The 16,087-nt window shown below is 38.5% G+C and overlaps 1 protein-coding gene across 1 annotated transcript in view; it reads left to right on the forward strand.

The window, feature by feature from the left end:
• Nucleotides 1–16,087, forward strand: part of CAB39L (calcium binding protein 39 like) — a 109,558-nt gene that overhangs the window by 30,565 nt on the left and 62,906 nt on the right. The window contains exon 4 of the mRNA XM_023731550.1: nt 15,439–15,557. Coding sequence (XP_023587318.1) covers nt 15,439–15,557 — 119 coding nt within the window. The remainder of the gene's footprint in view (nt 1–15,438; nt 15,558–16,087) is intronic.

The raw sequence follows: 16,087 nt of genomic DNA on the forward strand, positions 1-16,087 counted from the left end.
CTACTATTGTGGAGCTGTCTATCTCTCTTTTCAGTGCTGTTAGAGTTTGTTTTATGTATTTTGAAGCCCTGTCATTGGGTGCATAAATATTTATTATAGTTATGTCCTCCTGGTGTAAATCATTATATAGTGTCCTTCCTTATCGTTTGTGGTGGATTTTACTTTAAAGTCTGTTTTCTCCGAGATTAAGATTGCCACTCCTGCTCTTTTTTGAGAGTTGTTTGCTTGATATATTTTTTTCCATCCTTTGAGTTTTAGATTGTTTGTGTCTTTAAGTCTAAAGTGTGTCTCTTGCAGGCAGCATATAGATGGATTGTGTTTTTTTATCCAATCTGCCACTCTCTGTCTCTTTATTGATGCATTTGGTTCATTTGCATTCAGCACAATTATTGATAGGTATGAGTTTAGTGTTGTCATTTTGATGTCTTTCTGTGTGTGTTGTTCACAGTTTTCTTCGTTCCACTTAATTTTCTGTGCTGAGTTGTTTTTCTTTATGTATTTTCTTTTCATCTTTTTCATTGTTGTTGATTTTGTGTTTGCTGCATCTTTATATAATTTTCTAGTTTTTTATTTTGACTTGTAGGATTGTTAGTTTCCTTTGTGGTTACCTTAATATTTACCTCTGTTTTTCTAAGTTTATACCAGTCTTTTCTTTCTTTGTATCATCTTGACTTCCTCTCCATAAGAAAAATCTATGTCTACATTTTTTAAGTCCCTCTTTTTTGTTTTGATGTTATCATCTTTTACATATTGACATCTGTTGCCCTATTTTCAGTGCGTTAGCTTTGATTTACTTTTGTGACTTCCCTATCTGGGTTGATATCTGGTTGCTCTGTCCTGTGTTCTAGTCTTGGGTTGTTTTCTGATGTTACTGATTTTCTAACCAGAAGACTCCCTTTAGTGTTACTTGTAATTTTGGTTTGGTTTTTGCAAATTCCCTAAACTTCTGTTTATCTGGAAATGCCCTAGTTTCGCCATCATATTTGAGAGACAGTTTTGCTGGATATATAATTCTTGGCTTGCAGTTATTTTCCTTCAAGGCTTTATATATGTCATCCCATTGCCTTCTTGCCTACATGGTTTCTGCTGAGTAGTCTGAGATTATTCTTATTGATTCTCCTTTGTAGATGACTTTTCCTTTATCCCTAGCTGCTCTTAAAATTCTGTATCTTTGGTTTTGGCAAGTTTGATTATATGTCTTAGTGACTTTCTTTTGGGATCTACCTTATGTGGAGTTCGATGAGCATCTTGGATAGATATCTTCTCATCTTTCACGATATCAGGGAAGTTTTCTACCAACAAATCTTCAACAATTCTCTCTGTATTTTCTGTTATCCCCCCCGCCCCGTTCTGGTACTCCAATCACTCATAGGTTATTTTTCTTGATAGAGTCCCGCATAATTCTTAGGTTTCTTCTTTTTTTTTTAATCCTTTTATCTGATTTTTCCTCAAATAAGTTTGTGTCAAGTGCTTTATCTTCAGTCTCACTAATTCTGACTTACATTGCCTCAATTCTGCTCCTCTGACTTTCTATTGAGTTGTCTAATTCTGAAATTTGATTGTTAATCTTCTGGATTTCTGATTGCTTTCTCTCTATGGATTCTTGCAGCCTGTTAAATTTGTCATTATGCTCTTCTCTAATCTTTTTATTTTCCTCTGTTGCATATTCTGCGTTTTGATTATTTTGCTTCCTAATTTCTTGAAGAGTTCTGTTTGTTAATCTTTTGTATTCTGCCTCTGGTAATTCCAAGAAATTTTCCTCCTCTGGAAAATTTCTAGATTCTTTATTTTGGAACCTTGCTGAAGCCATCGTGGATTGCCTCTTTTTGTGATTTGATATTGACTGTAGTCTCCAAGCCATCAATAATTTATTATATTTATTTATTTTATGTTTGCTTACTTTTTCCTAGCTTCTTGTTTTGTTTTGATATGCCCAGATAGGCTGCTCGTATGAGCTAGTTTGATTATTGGCACCTTGGAACCTCTAATGTCCTGTCACCAGGTGGTTAGATCTATTACTAGGTGTGTGAGCTCAGGAGTCTGCCCACTCCTCCTGTATGGATTCAGCTCAAGTGCCCAGGTAGATAGCTGCCAAGTGTGTGGGATAGGCTCTCACTTACAGTCCTAGACAGGGATGGGTGATTGGTGTAGGCACAGGCATCTGGCTGTAGCAGGGGATACACTCTTAGCAAGGCAAGGGCCTGATGTCTGCCCCTAAGTGTCCAGGAGGAAGGCGTGTCCCTGTTCCCTAGAACGTGTAGGTGGGTGGGTTTGCAGCCAGAACATGAGCACCTAATGCTGTTGGCTCTACGGACTGGGAGGGCACCTCCTATTCATGGGCCCCTATTGTAGATGGCTTGGTGGCATGGGTGGAGCCAGCATTCCTCAGGTCCCTGATGTGGGTAGGTGAAGACCCTGCTTAATGGGCAGAGCAGTGTCAAATGTCAAGAACCTGCCACTTCACAGCTAAAACAGTTGAAGTTAGAGTTCTGGTATATACCCTGTTGCACTGCAGTAATAAGGGTCTACGCTGTTGAGATGAGCCCACACAAGTCTGTGCAGGGGGAATGGCACTCAGAGTCCTTGGATCCTTTATGCCTGTGCCTAAGAAAAGGAGCTGTGCCTACCCTGGGTTCCTGGCTTTGGGGAGCCAGCAGTTTATTTTTTCCCCTGTTTGTTAATTTGTTCACTCTCCAATCCAGGGAGAATGGCTCTGGGCGTATGACGGATCCTACTTCCGGCCCAGGGGACTCAGCAACTGCTGAATCTAGTCTGGGACCCAGTGCAGAGCAGGGAGTGGGCAGGTAAATGGTAGAGAGTTTTTTCCCTAAGTGGGGTGTTTTTGATCCACACGGTAAGCCGTACACAATTACTGATCTTTCACCGGATTGAGGGCTGCTTCTCACTGGTTCTGGGTGGCCATGTAGATTCTCAGCGGCTGGGTCTCTCTCCGTGTGGAAAATCTGCCTCCTGAGCACGGCCGCTCGCCTGCCTCACTGCTCACTCTCAGGCTGCTCAGGCCTGAAGGGCTCAGGCCTTCACAGGGTCAGGTCTGGCAACTCCTAGCTGCTTCTGAACCGTCTCTCCCTCCCCCTGCCACTCAGTCCAGTTCCTGAACTCTGCCTTCCATGTTCAGGGCTCTCATATTGACATATATAATTGAGTCACTTGTTCTTTCAGGTCTTTGTTGTAAGAGGGTCCACTGGAAGCGTCTGACTACTCTGCCATTTGGCCCCGCCTCTCTGTGTTTATGTACTTTTGTGTTTCTTTTATTTATTTTAAAATCAGATAGTATGAACATTTATAGAAGCTGTCACAGAGTGGAAAAACACTTGACTTTTTTGGGGGGGTGGTTTCAGTTTTATATAGCTGAAGACTAACTCTTTTTTAAAGTATTTTATTGTGTTTTCAGTGAAAGAAGATTAACTCTTCAAATGCCAAGTTAATCTGCTTACTTTTGTGGAAGTCTTTATGAAATGTACTATATACTTGCCTGTCCTCCAATATAATATATTAGATTTAATAAATTTTTCCTAATGACTCAAAATTATCATTATGAAGATCTATTATTATAATAATAAAACAGCAGGCAGTTCTTGACTTTCTTCATTCATTTGATAATCGTTATAAATGAATGTGATATTCAGTAGATACAGCTGTAGGTACAGTAAAAGTAGTTCTCTAAACCAAAAAAACCAAACCTGTTGCTGTCTAGTTGATTCTGACTCATGGTGACCCCATTTGTTATAGAGTAGAACTGCTCCATAGGGTTTTCTTGGCTGTAATCTTTAGGAAAGCAGACTACCAGGCCTTTTGCAGCACCACTAGGTGGGTTTGAACTGCCAACGTTTAGGTTTGTAGTTGAGTGCAAACCATTTGTGCCACCCAGGGGCCTAATTCTCTTCTAGCACATAGTAAATAAATTCTTGCAAATACTTCTTGAATGAATGAATGAACAAATGAAAAGCAGTTCAAATTTAGGACAGTTCAATTTTAAGCATTCCACGAACTATATACTTACAGTATTTTCAGAAAGGAAGCAGTATTTGTAGCATTATTAGCCTACGTGAAGAAATGTGCCGTGTATCTCTATGGAGATCCATTTGATGAGCCTGCAGGCAGTAGCCTTCCTTCTCAAACCTGAAGTACCTGTATAAACTAGTGACAGCCTGTTAAGAATCTTCTTACTTAAAATCTCAGTATAATCACATAGAACGTCTCTCTTTCTCTCTGTGTGCCTCTGTGTCTCTTAGTCTCTTGGTTCGTAGGTAGCACTGACACAGTCCCTTCTGAACTGAGAGTCCTTTGAGTACAAGAACTGTATTTTAGCACCTAACACCATGTCAATTGGCTGGTTGAATGCATGAATGAATATAGGAATGATGGAATGAGAGATCAAATTAGGGATAGACAAGTAAAGAAATTGGACCAAAGGAAGGTGTCCTGAGTTTACATAGTAGTAAACCACTTTTATTGGAGAATTAGTAAACTTTTTAAAGATAATTCAAATTGCTTTGAGTGATGATAACATCACTTTAGTAAGTAAATAGCCTCTCATGGGGCTTCTTTGAAGGGTACAACAGTTATATGATTGTAAAATTTCTGGTATGTTTTTCTAACACGAAGAAAAAAAATATTATTTTGGGGATGGGCTGCAACTTTTGCCAGAAACCTAGGAGGGTAGAACATTCCTTATAGCAGAAAAAAAAAAAAAATGCACTTTTGGTTAGCAGACACCTTGATGGGCTTTTTAGTTGTGAAAAGCAAGGTCTGTAGCCAATGTCTAGAACGAAGGGACTAAAAGAAAAGAACTTAGATTTCCCTGTGTAGAATAAAATAGAATTTTAAGAAAGGTCCCCTCTTTGGCTGAGGGTGATAGGAGTAGGCAATAGAGGAGAGATAGGAGAGAGGTTTGGAATTAAGGGAATGAGAAGGCTCCAGAACCATGGCAAAAGCAAGAGACTTAAGGAAAAAGATGATCAGGAAGGTTAAGGAATTTTCAATAATAGTAATATGTAGAATTCAGTTTGAAGTTGTTCTCTGCACTGTGTTAGAACTAACCTTTGTTGTTACCTTAAAACAAAATCCACTGCCGTCAAGTGGATTCTGACTCATGGCAACTCCATGTGTTTCACAGCAGAACTGTGGTCATTGAATTTTCAGTGGCTGAGATCTTACAGAGTAGATTGCCAGGACTTTTCTTCTGCAGTGTCACTGGGTGGATTCTAACTGCCAACCTCTTGGTTAATAGTTGAGCAGAAATCATTTGCACCACCCAGGGAACTTTTTGTTACCTGAAACCTTTGATAAAAGAACTATGTAATGAATAGTACACTTTGAGAACTGATGGAGAAGAGTAATTTTCCACACTTGGGGTAAAGCAGGTTGCTAAGAAAATAACCAGTTGCAGGAGACAAGACAATGAACATACGTTGAGAGGAGCTGGGAGCAGGGATTCAGAATCCAGAGCCAACAGCAGTGATGGTGGCCAAAGGCGATGGCTTGGATTGGGTAGCATGGACTGGCTCAGGATCTGTGTGACAAATCCAGTTCTCCTTCAGGATATCAGCGGAAAGTGGCCCACTGGGGTGAGGAGAGTACGTACTGGAGGATCCTCTTACCATGAGAATAAGGACTAGTTAGGAGGCAGAACTTTTGGATAAAATTGTTTAAAAAAATGATAAAACTAATCTATTACTTTATAGCCATAAATTTGGTCTAATCTGTTAAGCCTTAAAATTGCTGACAGAAAAGAACCACTTCATCATATTATTATGAGGTTTAAAAAAATGACTTGTGGCGGGGATTGCAAGGCTTCTGATTTTTGTAGGCTCAGGATCAAACTCAGCTGTGTTTTTGAGGTTTGGCCACTGTTCAAGACACAGCCTTAGACTCTTTGATGTGTTTTTTGAAACATAATGTGATAAGTGATCAAAGGATGAAAAATGTAAGAGTTGCTACAGTCATTTTAAAGACAGAAGTGCTTTGCAAAACTAGGGTGGATGCAAAGTCAGCTGTTGGAGCTGAATAAGAAGACAGCCCAAAGAAGCAGAAAACTTTCTACTGTGGTAACTTAATCTTTAATGATTGTTTCTTGCTATGTTAAAAAAAAAAACAGAAAAGAAACCAGAGAAACCAACACTCTAGGATCTGTTTTCCAAGAAGCCATTTTATGGTCTTAAATTTTTGAAAATTTCCCTCCTCAAAAAATCCTCTTGTGTTCCCTGGCCCTAATTAAAGTGCCCCTTCCCCCTTTGTTTTATTATTGTAGAAATGAGACAGAAATCATGAAGCCTTAAGATAAAAGCTTGGACTGTATTTCATGCATTTAATAATTTTGTTTATTCTGTGTGTAGGGCATTAATTCTCTTTGATTATATTTGGTCTTGATTCTGTTTGTTTATATAATTTGTGCCAGTTATAAGACAAGTTAAAGGATTTACAATCCTGGGTGGGGAAATACTATATCATATTAAGTGCAATTTTATGTTATTGTTACCCAGTTGCCCTTTTAAAATTAATGATAGAAACATTTATCCTATGAAGGTACATAATTTATGGGAAATTAAAAATGGTATTTTGCATCAGGCTCTTTAATCAGACGTATCACCTGTTAATAGGTATTCCCCCTTTAAAAATTAAGATAATGATCATTTTAGTTTGACCCTACTACACTTTTCAAGGTGTGGTAAAGAATATAGACTGATCACACCATGTATAATGTACAGTTCTGTAATATAGACAAGTTCTGTTCCCCCCCAATTCTCCTACTCCCCACCCTCTGCTTTCTAGAGAAGGTTCTCTCCTCCATCTGAATAGTTGTGGGGGAGCAACCATTTTGTACACACGACATCTTCCCCGACACACAGTTGATTGGCCTAGCAGTGGACATCTGACCAGAGCAGGGCCAGAGTCTTTCTGCAGGAATTCTGGAACTGGAACTGAGACAGAATTCCAGTCTCTACTGGAAGCTTTAAAGGTATTAGATGTAGATTCTTCCTCAGTGGCCATGTTTCCCACCACGTAGACTAAAGAAGAGAACGAGAGCGTGCACACAAGGCCCCCCACCATGGACTTCATGTAATAAGTAAAAAGTATATTTAAAAATTTTTGATAGCTACTAATTCTGACCTAGCCTGTGCTTGAGTTCTCTTGACACCTTCCCGTATCTGTAAGTTAGTTTGAATTGAATTTCAGACCCCTGCAAAAAGTCCACAGTAATCCATGTGGGGAACCCACCCTCCCCCCCTGCAGTCTGTTCTTCCCATCTAGTTCTGCTGCTGAAGTTCAGCACCCGAGTCTGCCCTCCCCGTCTTGACTCCCTCCCCACATGAGCAGAAGAGAGAAGTACATGACTTCAGTGGCTACAAGATTGTTCCATTTCTTAAATTAAGGTATACTTTACGAATGGTCATATTTACCCTTTTTAACATATAGTTAAGTAGTATAGACAGGTTCCATCACCCCAAACATTTTCCTACCTCTAGCCTCTGGCAATTACTATCTGTTTTCTATCCCTTTATTTTTGCCTTTGCAAAGATGTCATGTAAATGGAATCATACAGTATGTAGCATTTTGAGTCTGTCTTCTTTCACTTAGTATAATGCATTTGAAATTGATTGATGTTGTTGCAGGGAAGTGTTGTGTGGATGTGCCACAGATCATTTATCCATTCCCTGGTTGAGGGATGTTTAGGGTATTTCCAGTATGTTGCCATTACAAATAAAGCCACCATACTCATTTGCATGCAGTTTTGTGTGTGAACTTGGGTTTTCATTTCACTTGGGTGAATACCTAGGAGTAGAATTGTTGGGTTGTGTCAGTTTTTTGTTCTTGTTTTTAATTTTAGCTATTCTAATAAGTATTAGTGGTACAGTGTCTCGTAGTAGTTTTAATTTGCATTACCCCAGTGACTAATGAAGGAGTCTCTGGGTGGCATAAATAGTTAAGCCCTTGACTACTAACCGAAAGGTTGGCAGTTTAAACCCACCCAGAGGCCCCTCGGTAAAAAGGCCTGGTGACTGAAAGGTCACAGCTTTGAAAACTCTATGGAGTGCAGTTCTGCTCTGACACGCATGAAGTTGCCATTAGTTGGAGTTGACTCAATGGCAACTGGTTTGGTTTAATGATTAATGATCATCTTTTTATGTGCTTATTTGCCATCTGTATATCTTTTGTGAGGTGTCTATTTAAGACTTTTGCCCTCTTTTTATTTGGTTGTTGAATTTTGAGATTTCTTTATATATTCTGTATACAAGTCAATGATTACAGTTTTAAAATGGATGTTTTCTTTCCCAGTCTCTGCCCTCTGTTCTCTCATTTGCCTGTTCTCATCTCCACTATTAGTGAGAATGCTTTTTCCCAGCAGCTACTTCTGACTGCTGTGACTGCTGCTCATCACTTCTTTCTCCTCTCTTTTTTTGATCTCTTATTTGATTCCGGTTGATACTTCATATATATCATCATTCATCCAGCAAATTCCTGTTAAGCATCTCGGGGCTGACCTTTTTTGAATTTGGCAGTTAACACAGGTGCTTCTTCAGCTTTGAGATCTGATCAGTTATATATAATCTTGGAATTGGTGTGAATTCAAGCATTTTTGATCATTTATGTTGGTCATTTATGTTGCTTCTTTATCGTCAAAAATGTATTAAGGGTTTTTGTTTTGTTTTGTTTTCAGGCCAATTCTAAGGACAGAGCTTGAGATCTGGTAGCCTGAGAGTTCCAGAAGGCTGGTTTTGAAATAGTTAAGGATTTAAAGTAGGTAGATTTAGTGTGATGAGTGGACGTCTACAAAGATTACGTGTGACGTAGAGACTTAATTCACCATCTTGTACCTGTTTCAGTTTTCTCTAAAACTTTTTATCCTAATTCTTTCCTCCATTTGGGGAAGTCGTCCCTGGGAGCAGAACTTGTTTTTCTTATCCACAGGGGGCTTCCCTTGTCTTTGCACACATTTGCTAATGACCTAGAAGAATGTTTCCCTCTGTGTGTAAGTTGGATAGAGTTCTCTGGAACTTCATTTCTGCTGTTTGCTGGAATGCCGTATGGAAATGTTCTTGTGGCATTTTACTGGGAAGTATGAAAAACATGCTCTTATGACATATCAACGAGGGTTGATATTTATTCTGCAGTATTACACTGTAGAGTCTGGACAGGTTTGAATAAAATGGATGATTTCTTTCATTTTAAAATGTATATTTACAGCCATACCTCTTTTAAACAATAAATGTATTCTTTAGCATCTGATTAAAAAATTTGTATAGTATGAACATTTTTTAGTCTTTTAAATTTATAAGAGCACTGAGTTTGAAGTTTTTTTTTATGTTAAAGATTCACTTCCTAATTTTTTGTTAAAATTTGGATTTTGGTGTAGTGTTTTGTTTCTTAAAGGAAAATACAGTTTTACATACTCATGTACCTGTTATTTATCTCTGTGTCCCCCCCGCAAATCCTTTCTGTCCCTCCTTGGGTCCTTCTCCTTCCTTTCCTCTCTGCTCTCTCCTTTTCTCTCCCTTCCTCCCAGGTTTCCACCTCTTTCTTTATTTCTCTCTATAAAATAAAGTAAGAGCAATGGATAACTGTAGATATTTCCTATATTTGAGTTATTGCCAACATTTTGATGTTCCATTTTCTTATTTCTACCATGATTTATTTAACGATGCCCAATTCTGGACCTGATGGTTGTTTCTAACTCTTTATTATGATAAGGAGACCCTAGGTGGCACAAACAGTTAAGCACTCAGCTACTATCCATAAAGGTTGGCAGTTTGAACCCACCCAGAGACATCTCAGAACTGAGAGATCACAGCCATTGAAAACCCTCTGGAGCACACTTCTACTCCAAAACACATGGGTTGTCATGAGTTAAAATTGAAGCAACGACAACTGATTTTATTATGATAAAGATCATTGTGCCTGAAACATTTTTTCTGTATTTAGCAATGTTATTTAGAATTATTTTCTTAGGCTAGATTTACCAAAGTGGAATTCTGGGATATCAGTTGAGTATTGCTAGATTGCTTCATATCCCTACTATCAGTAGTGAGAGTCTTCCTCCTACTGAGCCGACACTGAATTTTGTCAGTTAAAAAAATTGCAAGATGAAAAAAGTGATATATTTTTAAATTAACCATTTTTGTTTTATTGTTATAAAAATATCTATAATAAAACATTTGCCAATTCAACATTTTTTTTCAGAAAAATTAACCTTTTTTTTTTTAAAATAATTGTAGATTGGCATGCAATTTTAACAAATTATACAGAGATCCCGTGTGCCTTTTACCTAGTTTCCTCCAGTGGTAACATCTTGTAATACTATAGTACAATATCATGATCAGGATGTTGACACTGATACAATCAAGATATAAAATATTTCCATCACCACAGGGATCCTTTGGTTGCCATTTTGTAGGTACACCCACCTCTCTCACCCTTACTCCCACCCCAACTCTGACCCCTGGCAACCACTGATCTGTTTCTGTTTCCATAATTTTATCATTTCAAGAATGTTATATAAATGGAACCATACAGTATTTACTCTTTTGTAATTGGCTTTTTTTCACTCAGCATAATTCCTTAAGATTCATCCAAGTTGTTGAATGTATCAATAGCTTGTTTCTTTTGGGGCTGAGAAGTATTCCATGATATACCACAGCTTGTTGAGCCATTCACCTGTTGAAGGATTTGTTTTTTTTTTTTCTTCCAGATTTTGACTATTGTGAATAAAGCTATGAACATTCTTATGCAGGTTTTTATTGTGACATAAGTTTTCATTTTTCTGTAATAAGTGCCAGGAGTACAATTGCTGGGCCACATGGCAGTTGAATATTTCGTTTTTAAGAAACTGTCAAATTGTTTTCCAGAGTGGCTGTACCATTTTATATTCCCACTAGCATTTGATATTGACACTTTTTTTTTATTTTAACCATTCTTATATGTGTATAGTGATATCTCATTGGGGCTTTAATTTGCCTTTCCCTTATGGCTAATGTAAGGAGACTTGGTGGTACAATGGATAAGCACTTGGCTGCTAACCAAAAAGTCAGAGGTTCAAACCCACCAGCTGATCCACAGGAGAAAAGACCTGGCGATCTGCTCCCAGATTACAGCCTATGAAATCCTATGAGGCAGTTCTACTCTGTCCTATAGGGTCGCTGTCAGTCGAAATCGACAATGACTAGTGTTCCGGTGGTGCAGACAGTTAACGCACTTGGCTGCTAACTGAAAAGGTGGAAATTCAAGTGTACCCAGAGGTACCTTGGAAGAAAGTCCTGGCGATCTACTTCCGAAAAATCAGCCTTTGAAAACCCTATGGAGCACAGTTCTACTTTGGCACACATGGGATCACTATGAGTTAGAGTCAACTCAACAGCAACTGGTACTGGTAATGACTAATGATGTTGAATATCTTTTCGTGAGCTTCTTTGTCATCTCTGTATCCTCATCAGTGAAATATCTTTTCATGTCTTTTGTTCATTTTTTAATTGGGTTGTTTGAATTTTTTTACTGTTGAATTTTGTGAGTATTTTACATATTCTAGATACTAGTCTTTTGTTGGATATGTGGTTTGCAATATTTTCTCTCACTCTGTAGGTTGTCTTTTCATTCTCTTAACAGGATCTTTTGTAAAGCAAAAGTGTTTGATTTTGATGAAGTCCAATTTATCCCGTTTTCCTTTTATGGGTTATACTTTGGTGTCAAGTCTAAGAACTCTTTGCCTAGCCCTAGATCCTGAAGATTTTCTCCTATTTTTTCTAAAAGTCTTATAGTTTTACATTTAAGTTCATAATCTATTTTAAGTTTTTTTTTAATAAGGTGAATGATATCCTTTAAGTTTTTTTCTATATATTTTTATTTTTTAAATAATATTTTATTGTGTTTTCAGTGAAAGTTTACACAGCACATTAGGTTCTCATTTAACAATTTCTATACAAATTGTTGAGTGACATTGGTTACATTTTTCACAATGTTTCAACATTGTCATTTCTGCTCTGGTTGTTCCATTTCCAGTAATCTGGTTTCTCTGCCCCCTTCTCATCTTTCCTTTTGAGTAATTGACCACTTTTGAAGTACAGTACTCATGGGTGATATTCTTTATTTTATGAGCCAGTCTGTTAACTAAAAGGTGACCTGAGGGGATAGTGTTGGTTCAAGATTTAAAGGGTATCTCAGGGCAATAGCCTCAGGAAGTCCTCTAGTCTCAAGTTGTCCAGTAAGTCTGAACTTTTAAGAATTTGAGTTCTGTTCCACCTATTTTCCTCCCATTCTACTAGAATCCATCTATTGTGCCCTGATCAGAATGTTTGGTACTGGTGCTGTGCACCATCTAGTTCTTCTTGTCTCAGGGTAGATGAGGCCATGGTTTGTGCAGACTGTTAATCCTGTTGACTAGTTTCTTCTCTAAGTCTTTGATTTCCTTCTTTCTCTCTTGCTCCTGATGAGTAGAGACCAGTAGTTGTATTTTAGATGGCCACTCATAAGCTTTTAAGTCCCCAGACACTACTCACCAAAACTAGGATTAGAACATAAACTTTATGAACTATGTGATACCAGTTGATCAAGTTGTCCCACAAGACTATGTATATTATTATTCTTAGTTGGTACTTAGTCTTTATTTTATATGGCCAAAAGCTTTAAGATTGACTAATTAATTGATTAATATTATTGGTCTTGTAAAAACAGCCTGGGGGAGGTATCTCATCTCCTCCTACCCCACAAGGCAGAAGGAGAACCAAGATCAATGGCCAAAGTCTGATTCCAATGAGACAAATGTCAGACATGCCTCCTCTCTCTGCTATCCTTACTAATTCTGATACCAACCATCCCTCGCACAGCACTGTCTACTTTTCTGCTGGGTTTGATAATTCATTGCAGTGGCCACACAGAACTCAAAGACCATACTCACAATTATGGGGTTTATTATAAGGGAAGTAACAGTTGGAATTCAGGCTCAAGAACATTCAGGATACAGTTCTTCCATGAGGATAGCCTCTCCCCAACTGTGCTCTTAGGCACGCATCTCCCTGGACCTCAGTCTCTGCCAAAAGGCACTCAGCTTTCTCTCTCCGTGGGCTGGGAAGCCCACCACCAATTCTCCTGCTGCTGAGTCTCTCCCTTGGTAGTGGTGGGCTCTTCTCTGCTCTGGAATTGGCTCTCTTAAAGGCAAAACTGACCAGTCCTGTTGGTGGACCACAGTTAACCCTATCACACAATCATCTGGGTAGGGGTTACAAGATCATGGCTAGAAAGGCCACGCATAAAAGTAATTAATCGCACTGCAGGTCTTCACTTCATTTTGGGTCCTAGTTCTTTGGGTGTCCCTTTAGTGTTAAAAAGTACCACATTAAAGATAAGAGAGATCAGCGGCTCATATTTGGAGGCACAGTGGCTAAGTGCTCCGCTGGTAACTGAAAGGTCACCAGTTGATACCTACCAGTCGCTCCACAGGTGAAAGATTTGGCAGTCTGCTTTTGTAAAGATTACAGTCGTGGAAACCCTATGCGGCCATTCTACTCTGTCCTGTAGGGTCGCTATGAGTCAGAATCGACTAGACGGCAGTGTTATTTGTTTTGTTTTTTAATGCCTCCAAAGTAATTAAGTCAGTCCAATGTATATTTATTAAATGCCCACTATATTCTGGGCCCTGATATGGGCCTTAAGCATGGCCTGTGTCCTTGATATCTTATACTGTGATGAGGAAGTCAGAAAGAAAATCATTTCAGTGTAGCATGTTAAATGTTGCAAGTTTAGGACGTTTATGATGATGGTTAAGAACTCAAACTCTGGATTCCATCAGCCTGGGATGGCATACTGGCTCTTCCACATTCCGTCTGGGTAACGTCTCTAGTCCTTAATTTATTTAGAATATGTACATTATAGGGTTGTTGTGAGGACTGGATAATACATGTGCTCTTAACATAAATGCCTGGCACAGAGTAAGCACTCAATAAATGTTAGCCTCTATGGCGCTGGTGGATACCCTGGTGGTGTAGTGGTTAAGAGCTATGGCTGCTAAGGTCGGCACTTTGAATCCACCAGGCGCTCCTTGGAAACCCTATGGGGCAGTTCTGCTCTGTCCTTTAGGGTCACTATGAGTTGGAATTGACTCAACGGCAGTGGGTTTTTTTTTTTTTTTTTTTTTAATGGCAGTGGTTGAGGTGGAGGTGGAGGTGGAGGTGGAGCTGGTCAGGGAAGACAATACTGATCAGTGTAGACAAAGGATGTTGTTGTAATATAGAGAGGGACACTTATCCCAGAGGAGAATACTCCTGAACTGAATCTTAAACGGTGAGTGAGAGTTAGCTAAAAAAAAGAAATGAAGGAACAGGACAAACAGAACAGCATGAACAGAAGTGTAGAGACAGGAAACACTGTGGTGTAAGTGTTGGTAGTACAGGTATTTGGTGTTAATAGAACTTGAAGTAGGAATTGAAAAGTGATAGATAGCTGATGAGCCTGGAGAGAGGGAGGGAAGGGCCAGGTCATGGAAGGCCTTGAATTTTTCTGTAAACCAAGGGGAAGCATTGAGGAGTTTAAGGGAAGAGGATGACATGGTCAGATTTGCATTTTTAGCTAGTTCTTTGTAGAGGAAGCTCTTTAATAGTTCAGTTTAGAGATGAAATCATGAGTGATATAGAATGCCGTTTTTGTCCTTATTTTCCATATAATAATCTCCTGTCCAATTCACAGCTTCTGTTGGAGAACCAGTCTAGACTCAGATTGTAGGTTGTATGAGAGGGAAGTCTTGTCCACAAGAGCTCTGTTAAGCCCTATTTGAGGTTGGCTGTAGTTTCAGGCTACTATGACCGAATAGTTTAATCTATTCCTCTAGGCTGGATATGATTTTTTAAGATCATATAAGTCAGATATAGTCACCTAATAGAAAACTCACTTTTTTTTAAATTAAGGCAAGAAGGTGGGAGGGATGGGAATAATAAAGTGAAGGGAAAAAATTACCAAGAAGTATATCTAAGAAAAAGGAGTTTGATTCTAACACACATAATTTTACTAAACTCTTCCCTTTATTTTCGTTATATATTTTCCTGTCTTATTTATGAAGGTTTAAAAGATGTTTATTATAATTTTATTCAAAGGTCAAAAAAAAAAAAAAGGGGGAAAGAATTAAGATCTGTCACATTCACTACTGTTTTATGTCCTTTTGTGCCTTTTTGTTTTATTTCTGTGAGTGTTTAATTGGTCAAATTTCCAACAGTGCAAATGCTGTGGAAAGGGCTGCATCTATTTTGTTGAGTCTATGTTTTAAAGCACAGCTTGTAAAGAGTAAAAGGGCAGTGCTATTTCTCTCTCTCTCTCTCTCTCTCTGTGTGTGTGTGTGTGTATGAGAGAGAGAGAGCTTTTGAGATAGAATTCATATACCATACAACTTACTCATTTAAAGTGTACAATTCATTTATTTGTTGGTTATTTCTTTAACAGGGAAAGAAAGATGTGACCCAGATATTTAACAACATCCTGAGAAGACAGATAGGTACTCGGAGCCCTACTGTGGAGTACATCAGTGCTCATCCTCATATCCTGTTTATGCTCCTCAGAGGGTAGGTACATGGCTTCCTTTAAAGTAGGTGTGGGTTTAGAATAGTAGTTAAAAGTTTCTGTTTTGGAATCACAGTAAAGATGTTAGCCATGCTTGAGGTCAGCCCTCCAAATCTGTGTCTCCATGTTTACATAGATTGCAGCAAAATCCTTTCTTTGCACCTTGGTTTCTAAATAAAGTTCTTCCATTTACTGCCCGCTTTCCCCCACTTTTCTGTTAGCTCTGTCTCTTTCCATTCTTGTACTGCTTGTGCTTCCAAATCTGCCCTTTTCCTACCTGTCCATTTACTTTTTTCCCCCCAGTTTGTCCCTTTATTTATTTTATTGTGCTTTAGGTGAAAGTTTACAGAGCAAATTAGTTTCTCATTCAAAAGTTTATATACATAGCAAAAAGATGAAAACAACCTAGATGCCTATCACCAGATGAATGGATAAATAAACTATGGTACATACACACAGTGGAGTACTAAGCAACGAGAAAGAACAATGATGAATGTGTGAATCATCTCATAACATGGATGAAACTGGAGGA

The sequence above is a fragment of the Trichechus manatus genome, unplaced genomic scaffold (assembly GCF_000243295.1).
Source record: "Trichechus manatus latirostris isolate Lorelei unplaced genomic scaffold, TriManLat1.0 scaffold00044, whole genome shotgun sequence".
In the NCBI taxonomy this organism is placed as follows: Eukaryota; Metazoa; Chordata; class Mammalia; order Sirenia; family Trichechidae; genus Trichechus; species Trichechus manatus.